The following is a 23,329-nucleotide window of genomic DNA, read 5'->3' as shown; positions in this document are numbered from 1 at the left end:
TGGGTTCAATGGCTCATGCTTATAATCCCAGCACTTTGGGAAGCTGAAGCAGGAGGGTCACTTGAGCCCAGCAGTTCGAGATCATCCTGAGCAACATAGCAAGACCCCATCTCTCCAAAAAATATAAAAATTAGCCAGGCATGGTGGCATGCACCTGTAGTCCCAGCTACTTGGGAGGCTGATGCAGGAAGATCACTTGTGCCCAGGAGTTCGAGGCTGCAGTGAACTACAATCATGCTACTGCACTTCAGCCAGGGCAACAGAGCAAGACCCTATCTCTAAAAAAATTAAAAAATAAAAATAGTCCAGGTACAATGACTTAAGCCTGTAATCCCAACACTCTGGGAGACCAAGGCAGGCAGATAGATCACTTGAGCCCAGGAGTTTGAGACGAGTATGGGCAACATGGCCAAACCTCATCTCAATAAAAAATACAAAAAAATTAGCCTGGTGTGTTGGCATGTGCCTGCAGTCCCAGCTGTTTGGGAGGCTGAGGTGGGAGAATCAATTGAGCTCAGAAAGTCTAGGCTGCAGCGAGCCATGATTGAGCCACTGCATTCCAGCTCAGGCGACAAAGCAAGACTGTCTCAAAAAAAAGCCCAAAAAACAAAACAAAACAAAAAACAAACAAACAAAACCCATCACCACCACTAATAATAACAACAAAAACAAAAATAAAAAGTTATACTACAATCAGCAAAATTTTTTGATAAGCACAAGGTAACAATATCAAGTAGGTATATCATAACTTATCCTAACCATTATGATAGAATGTTTATTTCTTGTAACACTATTTCTTAATAAGTGAGATAAAAATTTGTCTTTTTCATTAAATCCAGACACCACTGCTGCTAAAGCAACTAAAAAGTTAGAAAAAAGAAAATTCTGACACTAGAAATTTCCATGGGGCCAATATTACCCAAGGATTGAGCAGTTGTCAATACTGCCAGAGGGACTGTTTCTTCTGAAAGTCCACAGGTAGAAGCACCTTTGGTAGAACTATATTTATGTTATATACTCTATTTTGACAGAATGTACACAATATTTCAAGTAAAACATAGAGATGGTGGCAATTTGTATGTTAAATAATTAAATTTAAAAATTTTCAAGATGACAACACTCAATAAAAGTTTAACTTTTCAGCTTTTTGAGGAATCGCCACACTGCTTTCACAGTGGTTGAACTAATTTACACTCTCACCAACAGTTTATAAGCATTTCCTTTTCTCTGCAACTTCATCAGCATGTGTTATTTTTGACTTTTTAGTCATAGCCATTCTTATTGGCATGAGACGGTATCTCATTACTCTTTTGATCTGCATTTCCCTAATGATCAGTGATGATGAGCTTCTTTTCATATGCTTATTGGCTGTATGTTTATCTTCTTTCAAAAAGTATCTGTGCATGCCCTTTGCCTACTAATGTATTTTTAAAGCAGTAGTAAAAACTAATGAAAATATTAACAGTAAATTCTCTTAGAAAAGAAAAAATACCATGTTGTAGTCTGCTAGTTGTCCTTGAAACTCTTTTATTTCAACAGCTAAAGTCTCAGCCCTGCAAGCATAAAATAAATATTCATAAATATATACATAAGAAAATGAACATTACAAACAGTATGGATAGCTACAAATTTAGTATTGTTTAAGTACAAAACACTGAATGAATACTACATACTTATTACTCACCTCTTTTCATATGACAAATATACTGAATTCTCTTGATTGTACATTTCTATTTCCTTCTGAAGTTTATTAACTTCTGTTGTAAGTTCACTTATTTTACTTCTATTAGAAAAGAAATAAAAAGGTCGGCAATACTTTCAATCCAGAAAACTCTAGGTAAGCAAAATTTAAACTTTTCAGTAATATGTAACAATAATATAAACAGTTTTGTGAAATTCACTAAAAGAATACCAAAAGTTTAGGTGGCTTATTTCATTAAGAATGAGGTATATCCCAGCTGGGTGTGGTGGCTCACGCCTGTAATCCCAGCACTTTGGGAGGCCAAAGTAGGCGGATCACTTGAGGTCAGGAGTTCGAGACAAGCCTGGCCAACATGGTGAAACCCCATCTCTACTCAAAATACAAAATTTAGCTGAGTGTGGTGGCACATGCCTGTAGTCCCAGCTACTAGGGAGGCTGAGGCAGGAGAATAGCTTAAACCTGGGAGGTGGAGACTGCAGTGAGCCGAGATCGTGCCACTGCACTCCAGCCTGGGAGACAGAGCGACTCTCTGTCACAAAAAAAAAAAAAAAAGAATGAGGTATATCCCATCCTATTCTACTCAACTGATGAGAAACTGACATAGATTCATTAAGAAAGATGAAATAGAAGGCCGGGCGCGGTGGCTCAAGCCTGTAATCCCAGCACTTTGGGAGGCCGAGGCGGGTGGATCACGAGGTCAGGAGATCGAGACCATCCTGGCTAACATGGTGAAACCCCGTCTCTACTAAAAATACAAAAAACTAGCCGGGCGTGGTGGCGGGCGCCTGTAGTCCCAGCTACTCGGAGGCTGAGGCAGGAGAATGGCGTGAACCTGGGAGGCGGAGCTTGCAGTGAGCCGAGATCGCGCCACTGCACTCCAGCCTGGGTGACACAGCGCGAGATTCCGTCTCAAAAAAAAAAAAAAAAAAGAAAGATGAAATAGAATCAGAATGAAAGCCTGGTCAAACTAGTATATGCCATAGGCAGATGTAGGTGCTTAACTGTCATCATCACAGCTGCTGCTACCCTCTAGAGCACAGTTTATCAACAGTAGCACTAATGACATTCTGGGTCGGTGATTAGTACTTCGTGTTGAGAGCAATCTTGTACACTGTACGATGTTTACCAGCATCCTGGATCTGAACATCAGTAGCACTTCCTCCAACCTCATTCGTGACAATCAGAAACATGTATAGAAATTGCCAAATGTTCCCTGGGGGCAAAATCACCACCAGTTGAGAACCACTGCTCTACAGCCAATTACACAAATAGCTAGAACTATTCTTTGATGTGGAGGCACAAATCCTGGGGGAGAAAGGCAATGCAATCATTAGGAATAACTGTATTTCCTTTCCTTCCTTTGATTAAAAAGTGGCTGAATATCAGAGATACTAAACAACTGATGGCCTTACTATCTTTCTTACTTCTCTTAGCTTTGAGAACAGATGGGGAAAAACCATACTTTTCTTTATTGCCTTCTAGGAGTTTGAGACTCAAAAGGATCCAGGTACTGAGAAATAAAAGAAAACAGGGCTTTCAGAGCATGATGGGAGGATGGATTAAACAAAAGAGAAATAAAAGAGAAAGAAGATACAAATAATATGCCAAGAAGAAAATAAGGTAAAACGGGAAGATGGAGATAGGACAGTAGAACAAGTAACTGGAAAAATAGTAAGATTAAGAAAAAGTCATTGATTTAGAGATGCATCCCCAGAAACATACCCAGAGACATATAACAAAAGTTTATGAGGCCGAGTGCGGCGGCTCACACCTGTAATCCCAGAACTTTGAAAGGTGTAGGTGGCCAGGCTCGGGTGTGGTGGCCGGCGCCTGTAGTCCCAGCTACTTGGGAGCCTGAGGCAGGAGAATGAGCCAAGATCGTGCCACTGCACTCCAGCCTGGGCGACAGAGTGAGACTCCATCTAAAAAAAAAAAAAAAAAAGCAAGGCATAGGCAGGTGGATTACCCGAGGTCAGGAGTTCAAGACTAGCCTGGCCAAAATGGTGAAACACCCATCTCTACTAAAAACACAAAAATTAGGCCAGGTGCAGTGCTCATGCCTGTAATCCCAGCACTCTGGGCAGCCGAGGTGGGTGGATCACCTGAGGCTGGGAGTTCGAGACCAGCCTGACCAACATGGAGAAACCCCATCTCTACTAAAAATACAAAATTAGCTGGGCATGGTGGCGCACACCTGTAATGCCAGCTACTCGGGAGGCTGAGGCAGGAGAATCACTTAAACCCCGGAGGCAGAGGTTGCGGTGACCAGAGATCATGCCATTGCACTCCAGCCTGGGCAACAAGAGCAAAACTCTGTCTCAAAAAAAAAAAAATTAGCCAAGTGTGGTGGCAGGCACCTGTAATCCCAGCTACTCGCAGATTACAGGCACGAGGCTGAGGCAGGAGAATCACTTGAATCCAGGGGGCAGAAGTTGCAGTGAGGTGAGATCCCATCATTGCACTCCAGCCTGGTGACAAAAGCAAAACTCCATCTCAAAAAAAAAAAAAAAAAAAAAAAAAGCTTACGAATTAATTAAAATTAGGCCATATTCGTAGCAACTGACCAAATATATACTTACGTAAGACTCTGCACTGATTAACGTAACATAAATAAGTATACACATTTTTCCTTTCTTATTAGATGTAGTTGGTAACATTTTAATGATATGAGTAACACATTTCAGATTAATTACTGAAAAAAACATAAAAGATTATTCTTGGCCAGGCGCGGTGGCTCATGCCTATAATTTCAGCTCTTTGGGAGGCCGAGGCAGGTGGATCACCTGAGGTCAGGAGTTCAAGACCAGCCTGGCCAATATGGTGAAACCCCATCTCTACTAAAAAATACAAAAGTTAGCCGGGCATGGTGGTGCATGCCTGTAGTCTCAGCTACTCAGGAGGCTGAAGCAGGAGAATAGCTTAAACCTGGAAGGCAGAGGTTGCAGTGAGCTGAGATCACACCACTGCACTCCAGTCTGGGTGACAGAGTGAGACTCCGTCTCAAAAAAAAAAAGAAAAAGAAAAAGAAAAAAAAATTACTCTTGGATATTATCAGATGAAAAAAGTGAACTTTAAAAATGCTACAAGGGGTCAGGCACAGTGGCTCATGCCTGTAATCCCAGCACTTCAGAAGGACGAGATGGGTGGATCATTTGAGGTCAGGAGTCCGAGACCAGCCTGGCTGACATGGTGAAACGCCACCTCTACTAAAAACACACACAAAAAATTAGGTGGGTGTGGTCACACACGCCTGTAACTGCAGCTACTCGGGAAGCTGAGGCAGGAGAATTGCTTAAACCCAGGAGACAGAGGTTGCAGTGAGCCAAGATCACGCCACTGCACTCCAGTCTGAGTCACAGAGCAAGACTCTGTCTCAAGAAAAAAAAAAAAAAAAATACTATGAGGCCAGGTGTGGTGGTAGTTCGTGCCTATAATCCCAGCACTTTGGGAAGCCAAGGCAGGAGGATCACTTGAACCCAGGAGTTCAAGGTTGCAGTGAGCTGTGATCATGCCACTGCACTCCAGCCTGGGCAACAGAGTGGGGCTCTGTCTCTAAAATATAAACAAAATAAAATAAGTATGCTATGGTTTGAATGTTTGTGTCTCTCTGAAATTCATATCAAAATTTAATCTCTAATGCAATAGTATTAAGAGGTAGGAACTTTAGGAAGTTGAAATCAGGCCATGACAGCTCTGCCCTCATGGATGGGATCGGTGCCTTATAAAAGGGTTGAAGGAAACTAGCCAGGTATCTTTTGCCCTTCCACTCTTCTGCCATGAGGACACCTTGATGGCACCATCTTTGAGAAACAGATGCCCACCAAACATTGAAGCTGCTGGTACCTTGCTCTTGGACTTCCACGTCTCCAAAACAGTAAGAAATAAATTCCTGTTAGTTACCCAATCTCAGGTATTTTATTATAGCAGCACAAACAAACTGAGAGAAAATATAGCTCACGTACACATGCAAATTCATAAAATTATAAATCTCAGGCTAATTATACTATCACATTTATTTTACAGCCTAGCCAAATTAACCAGAAATTGCTAGAATACCAAATAATTATTAGAAATCAATAGACACCTAATAAATTCTAACAAGTGCCATAGCTAAAACTTCATATTAAAGTTACATACTCTATTTTGACAGAAGGCACACAATATTTCGAGTAAAACATATGGATGAAAAGACATGTTTAACATACCTAAGCAGCCCAAGATAATAAGATTTGTCTAAAATTTGCCTCTGGGGACCTAAAAAAAATGTTTTAAGTGTTAGTGTTCAGTTTGAAATGCCACCAAAATAGCAAATCCAAAGCACAATCAGAATTACACTCCACAATTCTCAAGACAGTCTTCATGAATGCTCCAATGAATCAAGAAGAATCACTGAATCTGAAAAGAGAATTAGTATCTTAGAATCATGACATAAAGGAAGCTTCAATTAAAACTACGAAGATAGGACTAGAGGTGGGGCTGTTAAGACAGTAGACTCTACAGAACAGGCCAATGGAATAAAAATTGAGTCTAAGGGAATCTAGAACAGAGCTGTTCAAAGTAACTTTCTGCAGTGACAGAAATATTCTAAATTAAAACTGTCCAATAAAGTGGACAGCGAGACTGCAGAGCACTTAAAATTTGGCTGGTGCTACTGGGGAACTAATTTAAATTTCTGACCACTGGCTGTCATACTGGACATTGCAGACATTCCTCAGTATGAGAAAGTGACTATTATTTTTTATCATTTGTCTCAGAGACTTTTGTAATAATGGTCTTACATTTCAGTAGAACTAAGAAAGTATTCTTGGTTAAATGTCTCAAACCTGGTAAGAGATGAAGTACCCTGCAAAGTATGAGAGGTAAAACTAGGTGTATTAACTATAAGGTCTACGCTGAGAAGTAAAGGTAATATCTTATTACACTGGGAAATGGGGCACTAGAGGAGGTAAGAATGAAAGTCACAGTAGATAGTTGTGTGGAGTGGTAATGTTCCGAATTCTCTCATAAAAGGCTTTGAAGTATACTGGTAGAAACTAACAATCCTAAATTATATCGGTTCTGTTCTGAAGGATAAATTAATACAGAACTAAACATTTGATAAATTTACTGCAGAATTTTAATATGTTTCTACCCTTGATGTTTTAAAATAATATTAAACATATAAATATTTTTGTGCATCCACTTTCAAAAGGCTAATTAAATGACTACGTAATTTTGAAATATTTTTTCATGGTACTGATAATCATTAAGCAAACATTTCTAAATAATCAATTCATTTTTAATATTTAGTGATTTAAATGTTATTAGAATGTAGATGAAAAAACTTAAGTCTCTTGAAAGGGATGATATACTATATTATAGAAAGTAGCATGTATGATATGTTATAATTAATTTTGTACTAGCAGCATATCTTCATTCCTGATAAATCATCTGTCAAAAATATAGAAAACAAACTCTGAAACAGCTCATCACAGGCTACTGACCACTGCCTATGATAAAAAGAAAAAAAAAATAAGGAGTTTACCATATTTTGGTTTATATATACTACAGTTCTAAATTTTAAACTATAATATATAATGTATTATTATGCTTCTCTAAAGACATATGCAGAAGCATGAGAGATTTAATATAAATCTATGTGTTAGCCTCATTTCCTTACGTAAGTACTAGAACAGATAGTAATCATCAGAAAAAAAATTTCTTGATCCACTTCTCATAAATACACAAGTATTTTAAGTGTCATTTTAATACAGAAACTATCCAAACTATTTCAGAGTATTTTATAGTACTAAAAATCTAATTTTCAATCTTGAACTTTTCTCCAAGATTATTTCAAAGTTCTTCAAGTTGTACTACAGCTCCATGTCAGAAAAATGAAGACTGAAATAGCTCATATCTGTATATAGCTTTCTAATTCAAACTGTATTTTCATATTCATTCTGTTGTTTAACTCTCACAATAATTTTGTGATTCAAAGAATAACAATTATATGCCATAATTCTGACTACATGCCATAATTGCATGTAATAATTCTTACATGCTATAATCCTGATTTAATAAAATGGCACTGTAATACTTACTGTTCAAAATTACTCAACTTTTACAATTTTTTAATTGTTCACAATTATTTATTTCTTACAAAACACAGGCCCAAGTGTGATACTTATCTTAAAATAGGTACCTTTCATCCCAGTTTTCATTCCAGTCAAACCTTGTTGTGTTACAGGGCGATCGGCAACTTTGATTTGAGAAGACAGAACTCCACCAGTCCCTATGGGACCACCACGAGAACCTGGTCTTGCTGTCCCAGGTGGCATCTAAATGACAAACAAGATTTCATTTTTAGTAAACTGGAGAAAACACTGTACTCGTAAAACTGCAAAGACAATTTTTTTAAAAACCAAAATTCTACTTGATTTGTAAAAATTTCCTTATTTTTTAAATGTCTGAATTATTAAATACTGTTGTTCAATTTATTAACATATTTCTTTAACATTTAACATTCTGTGACTATTTAAAAATACATTTCATGAAAATTTTAAATTCTATATGTAGACATTATTTATAATACCTCAAAACTGGAAAGGAGCTAAATGTCCACAGTAGAAAATGGTTAAATAAGTTGCAGTATATAAAAAGGGCAGTTTAAGTTGGGTGTGGTGGCTCACGCCTGTAATCCAAGCATTTTGGGAGGCCAAGGCAGGTGGATCACGTGAGGTCAGGAGTTCAAAACCAGCCTGGCCAACATGGCAAAACCCCATTGCTACTAAAAATACAAAAGTTATCCAGGTGTGGTGGCACACGTCTGTAATCCCAGCTACTTGAGAGGCTGAGCCATGAGAATCGCTTGAATCTGGGAGGTCGAGGCTGCAGTGAGCCGAGATCATGCCACTGCACTCTAGCTTGGGCAACAGAGTGAGACTCAGTCTCAAAATAAGTAAATAAAATAAAAATTAAAAGGCAGTTTACAAGATAGTATTTATAACTCCATTTTTGTTTGTTTTAGAGACAAGGGCTCACTATGTTACTCAGCCTGGTCTTGAACTACTGGCCTAAAAAGATCCTTCTGCCTCAGCTCTCCAAGTAGCTGGGATTACAGGTGTGAGTCACTGTGCCTAGTTCACAACTCTAGTTTTTTAAAACAAAAAAAAGGCTGGAAGTTTGGGCATGGTGGCATGTACCAACAACCTCAGCTACTTGGTAGTCTGAGATGAGAGGATTGTTTAAAACCCAGGAGTTCGACGCCAGCCTGAAGAACACAAAGAGATCGTCTTTTTAAAAAAATAAAGAATAAAGACAAAAATAAAAAATTTTTAAAACTATATGAAAAGATAGTAATGATGATGATCTATAATTATATTACAGTTGATTTTTATTTTCTCCTTTATATAATTTGGCATTTTCAGCCTTATTACAATGAGTATATATTACCTTTAAAAATCAGGAAAAAATAAGAAAACTTTAATCTTGTAAAAACAAATGGATATAAATGCATCCTAAGATGACCATGTAAGTACTAAAGGGCTTACATTATTAAACAAGCATTCACATTATTACTCAACGTGATTCTCTACTTCAGGTATGAAAAATCCAACATAACATTATATGACCTCAGGAAAGGCCAAACGACTTCCTTTATGTCAGTTCATATAATACATACAGGCATGAGAAGATATAAAAGACGTGAGATATGGCAAGGTTTCTCTTCAAACAGCCTGCTGAGCTACTTATTCTCTAATTCCAAGTACCTCCTGCCTTTCTTCTCTTTTGTCCTTCTTTCTGATTTTCCTACATGCCCAGGCATGCCACAGCCCCAGCTCACATTCCTTTCCTTATTTGAGAAAAGATTGGCTCTCTAGTCCTCTGTAGATGACCCCTTCCTCCTCTCCCCTCTCTCCCATCACGCACCCACCTTATCTAAGAAAGTTTAAATGTTTAGCTAATCGGGTCTAGTTTAGATTGTGCAGTCCGATCCCACCCAATGGGGAAAGGACACGGGGGCAGGAGTACCATTAGTAATAAAAGCTTCTACTCTCCTTTCTTTAGTGTGCTCTCGTGACAACCAGCCCCATGAGAAGCACCCTACTGCGCAGAAGTAAATTTGCTTTGCTGAGAAATCCTTTGTTTGAGTGCTCGTCTTTCTTTACAACTTCAAATTTTATTTCTAACAATTCTGGGGGCTTGTCTGGGATTCCCATTCTCCTTCAAGAAGGCGTCTTCAGTCACCCCACCCAGGAGAAGACGTGTCCTACCATCCCGTTGCAGTGGCCTCAGGGACAGGAGATTGAGATCCACCCATTCTGATGAACAAATCCAAGCTCTCAGCAACGGGGAAAGGAGAGGCTTACAACAGCGTGGCGACCAAGTAACTCCGTGCACAGACCAACGTGAAAAACGGTGCAAGAGCAACAAAGTATTTCCTTGGTGGTCAGGGTATCTTGGAGGCTAAAAGTGTGTGTAGATGATGTTAACACTACTGCTGTGTGGATTGAGTGGGTCCTATCTGCAGTTCCGTGGTCACCTCATATGGCTTAGGGCGGATCCTGCCATTTCCCAAGAGGAGAGCGGCCAGAGTAGACAAAGCGAAAGAAGGGTGCAAGGAGCCTCCAACAGGTGGGGCTAAAGGATAGGCAAGAAATTTCTAATACTAGGGATTGAGCCTTAACAATGCCTCTGGAAATTGACAAGCAAGAAAATCTCTAATATGAGGGACTGAGCCTCAGAGCCTCAGTGAGCTTCTGAAAGGAGGGAGGGCGAGAAATCACTAGTAGGAGATGTTGAGCACCCCCAACAGAAGCTCCGGGGAAAGGCCTATTTGAGTTAGACACCATCCCAAACCTCTGAGATGGGAAATGTTTCAAGTAAGAAAGGAAAAATAAAGAGCCAAGCGAGTGATGAATTTCCTCCTGATAGTCCCTTGGGACTTATGTTAAACTATTGGAAAGGTAATGAAAGAACTAAACATAAAAGAAAGCAGCAAATGATAAAATATTGTTGTTTTATTTGGACTCGAGGGCCCATCCTCAAACCCTCAGTTTTCAAGCCAAAATTTGGTTCCAGTGAAGAGTGGATTTGTCAGCTCTTAATCGAACATGTTAATGACAAAAGCCCTGTCTCCCAAAAGGAAACAGACTATGCTGTTTGTTGGAGGCAAGAACCTGTCCTCCTCTACCCTTTAAAAACCAGAAGTAATAAGCCAGAAACCAACTCCTCTAACAGAGAAAGAGTCCCTGTTCCTAAACAACCCACACCCACCAACACATGGGATCCTCTGGATCATCTTCCTCCGCTCAGTGCCCCTGACCCTCTCCCTCAGGCAGCTGCTGCCGCCTCAGGTCCCATTCCAGATCCTTCCCCTGCTCATGTTATTCCTCCTCCTTATAACCCTGACTCTTAGGAATTATCATCCCATGAGCCTGTCCCCTTCCAGCCTATTAAGTACCCCTCCCTGAAAGGACTTCGACGTGAGAGAGAACAGTGTAAATTTCTAAATTTAATTTCCCATTTCCCTCCACACCTAAGGAGTCAGCCCCGACTCTCTTCCCCTTAAAAGAGGTGCCACAAGGAGGGGGAGCCATTGGAATTGTAAATATTCCCTTGACCAGTTCAGAGGTGCGAAGTTTGAAAAAAGAGCTTCAGTTGCTGTTGGATGACCTTTATGGGGTGGCTGATCAAGTTGATCAATTCTTAGGACCTCAGTTATATACCTGGGTTAAGTTAATGTCCATCCGAGGCATCCTCTTTTTGGAGGAGAAAAGAAGCATAACTGTAGGGCTGCTGAGGCAATTTGGAAATGTGAACACTCTCCTGGTCAAAATGTCCCTACTGCGGACCAAAAATTTCCCACCCAAGACCTCAGGTGGGACAATAATAATGCAGCTCACCAGGAAAACATGCAAGATCTAGGGAAATGAAAATAAAAGGAATTGGGGAATCAATACTCCGAACTCAAAACCTCTCTAAAGCATTTGATATACAACAAAAAAAAAAAAGATGCGGGGCCTATAAAATCCTTAGACAGGCTAAAGGAGCAAACGAAACAGTATACAGGCCTAAATCTGGAAGATCCCCTTGGACAGGGAATGTTTAAGCTCCATTTTATCACCAAGAATTGACCAGATATTTCAAAAAAGTTACAAAAATTAGAAAATTGGGAAGACTGACCGCTAAGTAAACTTCTTAGGAAAGCTCAAAAAGTGTATGTAAGGAGAGACAAAGAAAAGCAAAAACAAAGAGCAAAACTTATGCTATCCACCTTTCAACTGGTGGCTCCAAACCCATACACTTCTAAACAAGGCTTCCAGGGGGCCAAGAACTATAAAAGGTCCAAACTCCCGTGCAAAGGAACCAAGCCTCCAATTAGAGGACATGGGCCTTCATTTCCTAGGCCCTCTAAAGAGTGTGGGGGAGCAAAGTCAAAGAATCCCAGAATTGAAAGGGAGGAAGGACAAGATACATGTTACAAATGTGGAAGAACAGGCCACTTCAAGAGAAAATGTCCTAAATTAAAAAGGGAAAAAGAAGTCCTTCCACCTTGAAAGTCTTGAAAGAAGACTTTCAAGGAAGAGTAGGGGAGTCAGGGGCTCTGTCTCTTTTACTTTGAGTCCCACCAGGAGCTCTTGATAAATTTAGAGGTGGGACCTAAATGTGAACTTATCACCTTTTTAATCGATTCCGGAGTGTCTCACTCCTCTGTCTCACTCCATCTAATCTTGCTGGCTTTTCAGAAGAACTTTAAGTCTCTGGGGTAAAAGGAGAAGGATTTAAGGCCAAAATCTTAGAAAATACAAAAGCCAAATATCAAGATCGATTAACTCATATTCAATTTTTGTTGATCCCTGCGGTGGTAACTAATCTATTAGAAAAAGACTTAATGCTAAAATTAGGCATAGGCCTTCAAGTTGGCCCTAAGGGATTCCTCACCTCATTAAATCTACTCACCACCATGGATGAAAAATACATTCATCCTGATATCTGGTCAAGAGAAGGGAATCGAGAAAAACTTCGAGTTCCCCCAATACACATCAAACTAAAAACTCCTGGGGAAATAGTAGGAGAAAGCAATACCCCACTCCCTTCGAAGGCAGGATAGGGTTAAAGCCTGTAATTGAGAGTCTCATTAAAGATGGACTCCTTAAACCCTGTACGTCTCCCTATAATACCCCAATCCTGCCTGTCAAGAAATCAGACAGGTCAAACTGATTGGTACAAGACCTCAGAGCTATTAACTAGATAGTCCAGACCACTCAACCCATTGTCCCCAACCCTTACACCGTTCTCAGCCAAATTCCTTATGATCATCAGTGAGTAATAGATTTGAAGGATGCTTTCTGGGCATGCCCCTTGGCTGAGGATAGCCGAGACATATTTGCTTCTGAGTGAGAAGATCCCCATTCAGGGCGAAAACAACAATATCGATGGACGGTCTTACTCCAAGGGCTTACAGACTCCCCTAACCTCTTTAGTCAAATTCTAGAATGAGTATTGGAAAAGTTGTTGTCCCAAAGCAAATATGCCTGCTTCAGTATGTGGATGATAGTCTCATATCTGGTGAAGATATAAAAAAAAGTGGGTGACTTCTCTACACATATTCTTAACCACCAACAGTTTGAGGGATTACGGGTCTCAAAAGTGAAGCTTCAATATACAGTTAAATATTTAAGCCAACTAATAAGTGCAGGTAAGCAAAAATAGGGCCGAAATGGGTTGAGTGAATTGTGTCCTTACCCCTGCCTCAAACTAAGCAAGAACTAAAAAAATTTTTAGGATTAATTGGATATTGCCATTTATGGATTGACTCATACTCACTAAAAAGTAAACTTTTATATGAAAAACTTACCCAGTGGAAGCCTGACTGTCTCTTGTGGACTTCTGCTAAAATCCATCAGATTAAAGAGCTGAAAGAGATGCTCATAATTGCCCCTGTTCTAGCCCTGCCTTCCCTAGAAAAGCCATTTCACCTTTTTGTTAACGTGAATAATGGGTTAGCTTTAGGAGTGCTTACCCAAGAGCACAGAGGCAACCGGCAGCCCATGGCCTTCCTGTCAAAAGTTTTAGACCCAGTTACCTGTGGATGGCCTCAATGCATCCAGTCAAATGCAGCTAGAGCAGTATAGGTTGAAGAAAGTAAAAAGTTAACCTTTGGAGGAAAATTGACAGTAAGCACGCCCCACCAAGTTAGAACTATCTTAAACCAAAAAACAGAGAGGCATATTGTTAGAATGTCTAAAGTCAATGTGAAGGAAAGAATTTTAAAATTAGTAAAAGTATCTAGTCACCTATAAAGACAATCCTATCAGAATAAAAGCAGACCTTTCAGTGGAAATTTAAAAAATAAAAAATAAAAAAGAGAATCGGATGTCATTTTCGAAGTGCTAAGAAAAAAACCAAAACCAAAAACAAAAACAAAAAGTCAGCCACAAATTTTATATCCTGACAGAATAAGATTCATAAATGAAGGAGAAATAAAGTATCTGCAAGACAAGCAAACACTGAGGGAATGTGTCACCACTAGGCCAGTCCTACAGTAAATGCTCAAAGGGGTCTTCAACATAAAAATTAAAGATGGATATACAGTATCACAAAAACACATAAAAATATTAAACTCACAGTTCTTATAAAACAATCACAAAGGAGGAGGACAAAATAATCAAATGCCAACATGAAAGAATTTCATCAAAACATAAAGATACAAAGACAGAGAAAAAGAAACAAATAAATAATTTATACAACTTAAAAACAACTAACAAAATAAGAGGAAGAAAGCTTCATATATCATTATTAACTGTGAATGTAATGTAAATGAACTGAATTATTCAATTAAAAGATACATATTAGCAGAAGATTTTAAAATAGCAACAACAACAACATAATCCAACTATACCCTGCCTATGAGAAACATATCTAGTCCTAAAAGACACACATAGGCTAAAAATAAAAGAGTGGGAAAAGGTATTTCACACTATCAAAAGCAAGCAGGAGTAGCTATACATACATAAGATTTAAAAGACTTCAAATCTAAACAAGAAGATCATTATATAATGATAAAGGAATCAATTCAGCAAGAGATACAACAATCCTAAATATATATGTATCTTCTCTGACCATAATGGAATAAAACTACAAATTGATAACAAGAGGAATTTTGAAAACTATACCAACAAATAGAAATATGTTCCTGAATGACCAGTGGGTCAAAGAGATTAAAAAGGAAATTTGTTTAAACTCTTGAAACAAATTACAATGGAAATACAACATATCCAAAACTTACGTGATATGGTAAAAGCTGTACTAAGAGGAAAGTTTATACCTTTAAATGCCTACATTAAAAAAGTAGAGAAACTTAAAATAAACCACCTAATAATGCATATTAAAAAATCAGATAAGCATGAGCAAACCAAACATAAAATTCATATCAGAAATTAATAAAGATCACAGTAGAAATAAATGAAACTGAAACAAAAAAATATAAAAGATCAACGAAATACAAAGTCAGTGTTTTGAAAAGATAAACAAAATCAACAAACTCTTAGCCAGGCTAACTAATGAAAAAAAGAGGGAAGATTCAAATAAATATAATCAGAAATGAAAAAAAAAAAGACATTACAACTGATAACACAGAAACTCAAAGAATCATTAGAGGCCACTATGAGCAACTATATGCAATAAGTTGGAAAATCTGGAAGAAATGAACAAATGACTAAACACATACAACCAACAGAGACTGAACCATAAAGAAATCCAAAACCTGAACAGACCAGTAACAAATAATGAGATCCAAGCCATAATAAAAAGTCTCCCGGCTGGGCGTGGTGGCTCACGCCTGTAATCCCAGCACTTTGGGAGTCCAAGGTGGGTGGATCACGAGGTCAGGAGTTCAAGACCAGCCTGACCAACATGGTGAAACCCCGTCTCTACTAAAAATACAAAAATTAGCTGGGTGTGGTGGCGCACGCCTGTAATCCCAGCTACTCAGGAGGCTGAGGCAGGAGAATAGCCTGAACCCAGGAGGCGGAGGTTGCAGTGAGCAGAGATCACATCACTGTGCTCCAGCTTGGGCGACAGTGAGATTCTGTCTCAAAAAAATTTTTAAAAAGTCTCCCAGCAAAGAAAAGCTCAGGACCTGATGGCTTCACTGCTGAGTTCCACCAAACATTTAAAAAAGGACTAATACCAATCCTACTAAAACTATTCTGAAAAATAGAAGATGAGAAAATACTTTCAAACTCATTCTATGAGACCAGTATTACCCTGATTTAAAAAAAAAAAAACAGACAAGACATATGAAGAAAAAAGAAAACTAGAGGCCAATATCCCTGATGAACATTGATGCAAAAATCCTCAACAAAGTACCAGCAAACTGAATTAAACAACACATTAAAAAGATCATTTGTCGTGACCAACTGGTATGTAAAGATAGTTTACATCTATCTTTGTAAAGATAGGTATGTAAAGATAGGTATGTAAAGATAGTTCAATATATGCAAATCAATCAATGTGATAGATCATATCCTCGGACTGAAGGACAAAAACCTTCCATTGATATTGTAAAAGTATTTGATGACATTTAACATCTCCTGATGATAAAAATCCTCAAAAAACCAGGTATACAAGGAACATATCTAAATACAATAAAAGCTATATATGACAGATCCACAGTTAATATCCTATGGAATGAGGAAAAACTGAAAGCTTTTCCTCTAAGATCTAGAACACAACAAGGATGCCCACTTTCACCACTGTTATTCAACATAGTACTGGAATTCTTGGCTAGAGCAATCAGACAATAAAAAGAAATAAAGGGCATCCAAACTGGAAAGGAAGAAGTCAAATTAACTCTGTGTGCAGATGATGTGATCTTATATTTGGAAAAATCTGAAGACTCCACCAAAAAAACTATTCAAACTGATAAACAGTAAATTCAGTAAAATTCAGAAAAATTGCAGGATACAAAAATCAACAGCATTTCTATATACTAACAGTGAACAATATGAAAAAAAAAATCAAGAAAGTAGTCCCATTTACAATAGCTACAAATAAAATAAAACACATAGGAATTAACCCAAGAAGTGAAAGATCTCTACAATGAAAACTATAAAACACTGATGCAAGGAACTGAAAAGAACACCAAAAAATAGAAAGATATTCCATGTTCATGGAATGGAAGAATCAATATTGTCAAAATATCCAGAATATCCAAATTAATCTACAAATTCAATGCAATCCTTGTAAAAATATCAATGACATTCTTCTCAAAAATAGAAAGAAAAAAAAAAAGGCCAGGCACGGTGGCTCATGCCTGATATCCCAGCACTTTGGGAGGTCAAGGCGGGCAGATCACGAGGTCAGGAGATCGAGACCATCCTGGCTAACATGGTGAAACCCCGTCTCTACTAAAAATAAAAAAAAATTAGCCAGGTGTGATGGTGGGCGCCTGTAGTCCCAGTTACTCCGGAGGCTGAGGCAGGAGAATGGCTTGAACCTGAAAGGCGGAGCTTGCAGTGAGCGAGACTGCACCACTGCACTTGAGCCTCGATGACAGAGCAAGACTCTGTCTCAGAAACAAACAAACAAACAAAAAAAGCCTAAAATTTATATGGAATCATAGAAGATCTAGGACAGCCAAACCCATTCTGAATTTAAAAAAAAAAAAAAAAAAAAAGCATACTGGCATAAAAACAGAATAGAGAACTCAGAAATAAATCCATATACCTACCGGAACATATTTTTGACAAAGATGCAAGGAACATACACTGAGGAAATGCCAATTTCTTCAATAAATGGTACGGGAGAACTGGATCTCCACAGGCAAAAGAATGAAACTAGAACCATATCTCTCATCATATATAAGAATCAAATCAAAATGGATTAAAGACTTAAATTAAAACCTCAAACTATGAAACTACTCAAAGAAAACATGGGGGAAATTATCCAGAACATTGGTCTAAGAAAAGATTTTTTTGAGTAATATCACACAAGCAAAGGAAACCAAAGCAAAAATAAACAAATAGAATCACATCAAGTTAAAAAACACCTGCACAGCAAAGGAAACAATCAACAAAGTGAAGGGACAACCAACAGAATAGGAGAAAATATATGAAAACTATCCATCTGACAAGAAATTAATAAACAGAATATATAAGGAACTCAACTCACTAGCAAAAAAATCTAATAATACAATTAAAAAATGGGCAAAACGTCTGAATAGACAACTTCTCAAAAGAAGATACACAAACGTCAAACAGGTATATGAAAAGGTGCTCAACATCACTGATCATCAGAGAAATACAAATCAAAACTACAATGAGATATTATCTCACCCCAGTTAAAATGACTTTTTTCCAAAAGAAAGGCAATAGCAAATGCTGACAAATATATAGAGAAAAGGGACCCTTTGTACAGTGTTGGTAGAAATGTAAGTTAGTATAACCACTATGGAGAACAGTATGGAAGTTCTTCAAAAAGTAAACATAGATCTATCATATGATCCAGCAATCCCACTGCAAAAGGAAAGAAATCACTATTTCAAAAAGATACCTGCATTCCTATGTTTATCACACAACTTTTCCACAACGGCAAATATATGAAAAAAAACCTAAGTGTCCATCAACGGAGATGGAGGGCTACGTAAAGAAAATGTGGTCGCACACACACACATACACACACACACACATATACACACATATATAAATACACACACACATACTATGAAACACTACTCGGCCATAATAAAGAATGAAATCATGTCTTTTGCAACAATATGGATGGAACCAGAGGCCATGATCCTAAGTGAAACAACTCAGAAAGAGAAAGTCAAATACCGCATGTTGTCACTTACAAGTGGGAGTTAAACAATGGGTACATATGGACATACAGAGTGAGACAATAGACTCTGAAGATTACAAAAGATGGGTGGGAGGAAGGTGAGGGTTGCAAAATTACCTACTTGGTACAGTGTTCACTATTCAGGTGATGGGTACACTAAAAGCCCACACTTCACCATTACACAATATATGCATGTAAGACATCTGCATAAATATATACAAATTTTTTAAATTTTACAAATAAATAGATAAAGTGCCTGGCAAATAGTAGGTGGCCAATAAATGTCAGATTCTTTTTATAAATATTTAATTATCAATTTTTACTGGAATAAAAGAAAAAGATATCCTTACTATCCTATGTATTAAGATTTTAGAAAAATTATGTCGGTCTAAGTTGATGACGATGTCCTAATATTATTACCTGAAACTCTAGAAAAAAATCTGAAAACTTTAGGAAAATCTGACTTTAACAAAATCATTCCCTCCAAAAATGCTGCTTTTCTTATGAGTTAACCACAGGACCCATCATTATCTGTAGTTTGCAGTTAGCCTACCGTAGGAGCTTGACTATTGGCCCTCTGCAAGTTCTCAGTTAGTTGAAATTACCTGTGTGAACATCAGATAAATTTGTGGACATTTCTGTCTATTCATTTATTTTCATTTCATTTCTATGTATGTATAAATGTATGTTTCTATGTTAAATTGATACAACACTGCTTTTAAACTTTCGTTAAAGTATAATATTTTCTGAAATATCTTGAAAGTAGTTTGTAATGACTATCTAATAGCTTATTATAGGGATATACATATCATTATTTGTTTAAGATTCACCTGTTGTAAGGTCTTTTAGGTTGTTTCCCAATTTTTTTTTAAATTATTTATTCAGATTTAATTTCTCTTGCATTCTCAAAGAAGCCAAGGAAATTCAGGTATGCATATCTGTTTGATTTTACAGAATAGACTGAGGTATAAGGCAATAATTAACTATCTTTTAATGTCTTGAGTTCTTTATCTCATCTGTGTTATTGCTAATTCGCTCACAATTTTAAGCAAATACTTTTCCCACTGCTGTAATTAAGTCACAATTCACAAAATGGAATGGATTTCCCAATCTGAAAAAAAAACAAGACTTTTACTCCTAAACTATATAAACACACTATGTGTGACTACTGCAATTCACAAACTTGGATGCTGAAGTTCATTCAACCATCTGTTAAAAGGAACATTTGAACAATTCCAATAGGAAACAAAGATAAATCTCCAAGTCATCCAATACAACAGAAACCCAAAACTGAGAATGCTGACTGCTCTCTTCAAAGAGTGAAGAATGGGCCTCATGTCACACAAGGCAGTGGAAGCTAACGGATGGGGCCCTGGAAGGTGCATTGGCCCAGACCCCCTCCCACTGGCCCTGGCACAAAGCGTGCTCGGACTCACTCTTCCCCGTCTCCCAAAGCCCATTTATGCAGGGGTGAGTAGGAAAAGTGAGGTCCTCCACTGATCTTTAGCATATGGTACAGGACTTTCACATAGCTGGTTTCAACGAGGGCCCTTGGACCCCACAGGAACTCGTAGCATGCAGGATCACTGCCGGGCACCTGCCAGTACTCCAGGTAGTTTTCTTGCACAAAATCTTGGGTGAGCAGCTTCCTGGGATCCGCGAAGATACTGTGCTCCCTCCCCTCAAACACCTCCAACACACTCAGCTCCTCCCAGATTTTCTCCTCAGGGGCGCAGTCGCCCTCTTTTGCGATGGCCAGGAGGATTATCAGAAGGCCTGTCTTGGGCATGATCTGATTGTCACCCAGCAGGCCATCGTAGGAGAGGCCCAGGCAGGTGACAAAGATGTACAAGTGGCCAATTGGGTCCACTTCCATCAGCTCGATGCCAAAGACCAGCTGCAAGGAATCAGAGGCTTTGCTGAAGATCACAGGAAAGAAGTACTGGCAATTTCTCATGACACTCTCCAGCATTTCTGCCTTTGTGACTGGCTCCCTGGCTCGATACTTAAGGAGCAGAAAATGAACCAACTCAGCCACTTTCCTACTGAGTGCTGCTTGGAAGCTGGACTCCAGGTCAGAAAAGGCGCTTGGCCCCTCCTCTTCTTGGTTGCTGGAGTCCTCATCAGATTGGCTCCAGAGAGTGTAGCTGATGGTAGTGGGAAGGGTGGAGGCTCCTGAGGACTCTGGGGAGGACCCAGTGACTCAGCAGCAGGCACCTCCCCCCGGGTGACTTCCACTACAGTAGAAGAGGAGGAGGGAGTCTCCTGCTCCTCAGTAGCAGAAGCCTGCGCACCCACCAGGCCCAGGGCCTCTCCTCGGGCTTCAAGGCGTTCTTCAGGCTTGTAGTGTTGACTCCTCTGCTCAAGAGGCATGCTGACTCTGGTCAGGGCAGCAGGCGGGAGTGTGGGCAGGAGCTGGGCAATGAAAACCCACAGGCAGATCTTCTCCTTCCATGCTCCTCCAGGGGCCTCTGGTCCTCCTTGTCAGCCTGTCCCCTCAGAACCTTGCCTCCTAACCAAGCCTAGGCCTGCTTCCCTCCACCAACATCAGGCCGTTGCCTGTTTCCCAATTTTTACATTATAATGATAATGAAAATGTAATAATTATCTTTACAGGATATCCTGCTTAGAATATCAACTCATAAACTTCATCTAACTTTTCCTCATATGCTGTGTTTCTCTTATTGATTCATTATTTATGACACACTCTCCTATATTAAATTCTTTAACATTCACTAGAGTTTATTTCCAGGTACTGTGGCAATCAGAATATTGTTTCACTCATTGTCTATAATATATTTTACATTAGAGTATTGTACGTTTTCTTATTTTTGTATTATTCTAGATGAGTTTTATAATAGTTTTATAATATTACTCCAGCCTCAAAAGAAATGTCATGAAATTTTGATTGGACATAAGGCTTGTAGTCTTAATACAGAAAGAGCACTTAAAAATTAGCAGAGTTGAAAACCAGGAGCAAGATGGCCGAATAGGAACAGCTCCAGTCTCCAACTCCCAGCGCCAGCGACACAGAAGACCGGTGATTTCTGCATTTTCAACTGAGGTACTGGGTTCATCTCACTGGGGAGTGCCGGACGATCGGTGCTGGTCAGGTGCTGCAGCCCGACCAGCGAGAGCTGAAGCAGGGCGAGGCATCACCTCACCTGGGAAGCGCAAGGGGGAAGGGAATCCCTTTTCCTAGCCAGGGGAACTGAGACACACAACACCTGGAAAATCGGGTAACTCCCACCCCAATATTGCGCTTTAAGCAAACAGGTACACCAGGAGATCATATCCCACACCTGGCCGGGAGTGTCCCACGCCCACGGAGCCTCCCTCATTGCTAGCACAGCAGTCTGTGATCTACCGGCAAGGCAGCAGCGAGGCTCGGGGAGGGGCGCCCGCCATTGCTGAGGCTTAAGTAGGTAAACAAAGCTGCTGGGAAGCTCCAACTGGGTGGAGCTCACAGCAGCTCAAGGAAACCTGCCTGTCTCTGTAGACTCCACCTCTGGGGACAGGGCACAGCTACACAACAACAACAACAACAACAACAAAGCAGCAGAAACCTCTGCAGACGCAAACGACTCTGTCTGACAGCTTTGAAGAGAGCAGTGGATCTCCCAACACGGAGGCTGAGATCTGAGAAGGGACAGACTGCCTGCTCAAGTGGGTCCCTGACCCCTGAGTAGCCTAACTGGGAGACATCCCCCACTAGGGGCAGTCTGACACCCCACACCTCACAGGGTGGAGTACACCCCTGAGAGGAAGCTTCCAAAGCAAGAATCAGACAGGTACACTCGCTGTTCAGAAATATTCTATCTTCTGCAGCCTCTGCTGCTGATACCCAGGCAAACAGGGTCTGGAGTGGACCTCAAGCAATCTCCAACAGACCTACAGCTGAGGGTCCTGACTGTTAGAAGGAAAACTATCAAACAGGAAGGACACCTACACCAAAACCCCATCAGTACATCACCATCATCAAAGACTAGAGGCAGATAAAACCACAAAGATGGGGAAAAAGCAGGGCAGAAAAGCTGGAAATTCAAAAAATAAGAGCACATCTCCCCCGGCAAAGGAGCGCAGCTCATTGCCAGCAACGGATCAAAGCTGGACGGAGAATGACTTTGACGAGATGAGAGAAGAAGGCTTCAGTCCATCAAATTTCTCAGAGTTAAAGGAGGAATTACGTACCCAGCGCAAAGAAACTAAAAATCTTGAAAAAAAAGTGGAAGAATTGACGGCTAGAGTAATTAATGCAGAGAAGGTCATAAACGAAATGAAAGAGATGAAAACCATGACACGAGAAATACGTGACAAATGCACAAGCTTCAGTAACCGACTCGATCAACTGGAAGAAAGAGTATCAGCGATTGAGGATCAAATGAATGAAATGAAGCGAGAAGAGAAACCAAAAGAAAAAAGAAGAAAAAGAAATGAACAAAGCCTGCAAGAAGTATGGGATTATGTAAAAAGACCAAATCTACGTCTGATTGGGGTGCCTGAAAGTGAGGGGGAAAATGGAACCAAGTTGGAAAACACTCTTCAGGATATCATCCAGGAGAACTTCCCCAACCTAGTAGGGCAGGCCAACATTCAAATCCAGGAAATACAGAGAACGCCACAAAGATACTCCTCGAGAAGAGCAACTCCAAGACACATAATTGCCAGATTCACCAAAGTTGAAATGAAGGAAAAAATCTTAAGGGCAGCCAGAGAGAAAGGTCGGGTTACCCACAAAGGGAAGCCCATCAGACTCACAGCAGATCTCTCGGCAGAAACTCTCCAAGCCAGAAGAGAGTGGGG

General features: G+C 39.6%; 1 protein-coding gene and 1 pseudogene across 6 annotated transcripts in view; both read right to left on the bottom strand.

Annotated features, from left to right (window-relative positions):
* Positions 1 to 23,329, bottom strand: part of IFT74 (intraflagellar transport 74) — a 133,913-nt gene that overhangs the window by 91,744 nt on the left and 18,840 nt on the right. For all 6 annotated transcript variants that reach the window (XR_004177900.1, XR_004177899.1, XM_031654290.1 and 3 more), the window contains exons 3-6: positions 7,884 to 8,019; positions 5,908 to 5,956; positions 1,685 to 1,783; positions 1,493 to 1,553 (exon numbers count right to left, since the gene is read on the bottom strand). Coding sequence is in view for 4 of the 6 variants with exons in the window: in XM_031654290.1 (XP_031510150.1) it covers positions 1,493 to 1,553; positions 1,685 to 1,783; positions 5,908 to 5,956; positions 7,884 to 8,019 (345 nt within the window). In the remaining 2 variants the exon portion in view is untranslated. The remainder of the gene's footprint in view (positions 1 to 1,492; positions 1,554 to 1,684; positions 1,784 to 5,907; positions 5,957 to 7,883; positions 8,020 to 23,329) is intronic.
* LOC101006492 lies at positions 18,508 to 21,565 on the bottom strand (annotated as a pseudogene).

This window comes from Papio anubis, chromosome 13 (genome assembly GCF_008728515.1).
Source record: "Papio anubis isolate 15944 chromosome 13, Panubis1.0, whole genome shotgun sequence".
Taxonomy (NCBI): domain Eukaryota; kingdom Metazoa; phylum Chordata; class Mammalia; order Primates; family Cercopithecidae; genus Papio; species Papio anubis.
This window is presented reverse-complemented; position numbering and strand designations above follow the sequence as displayed.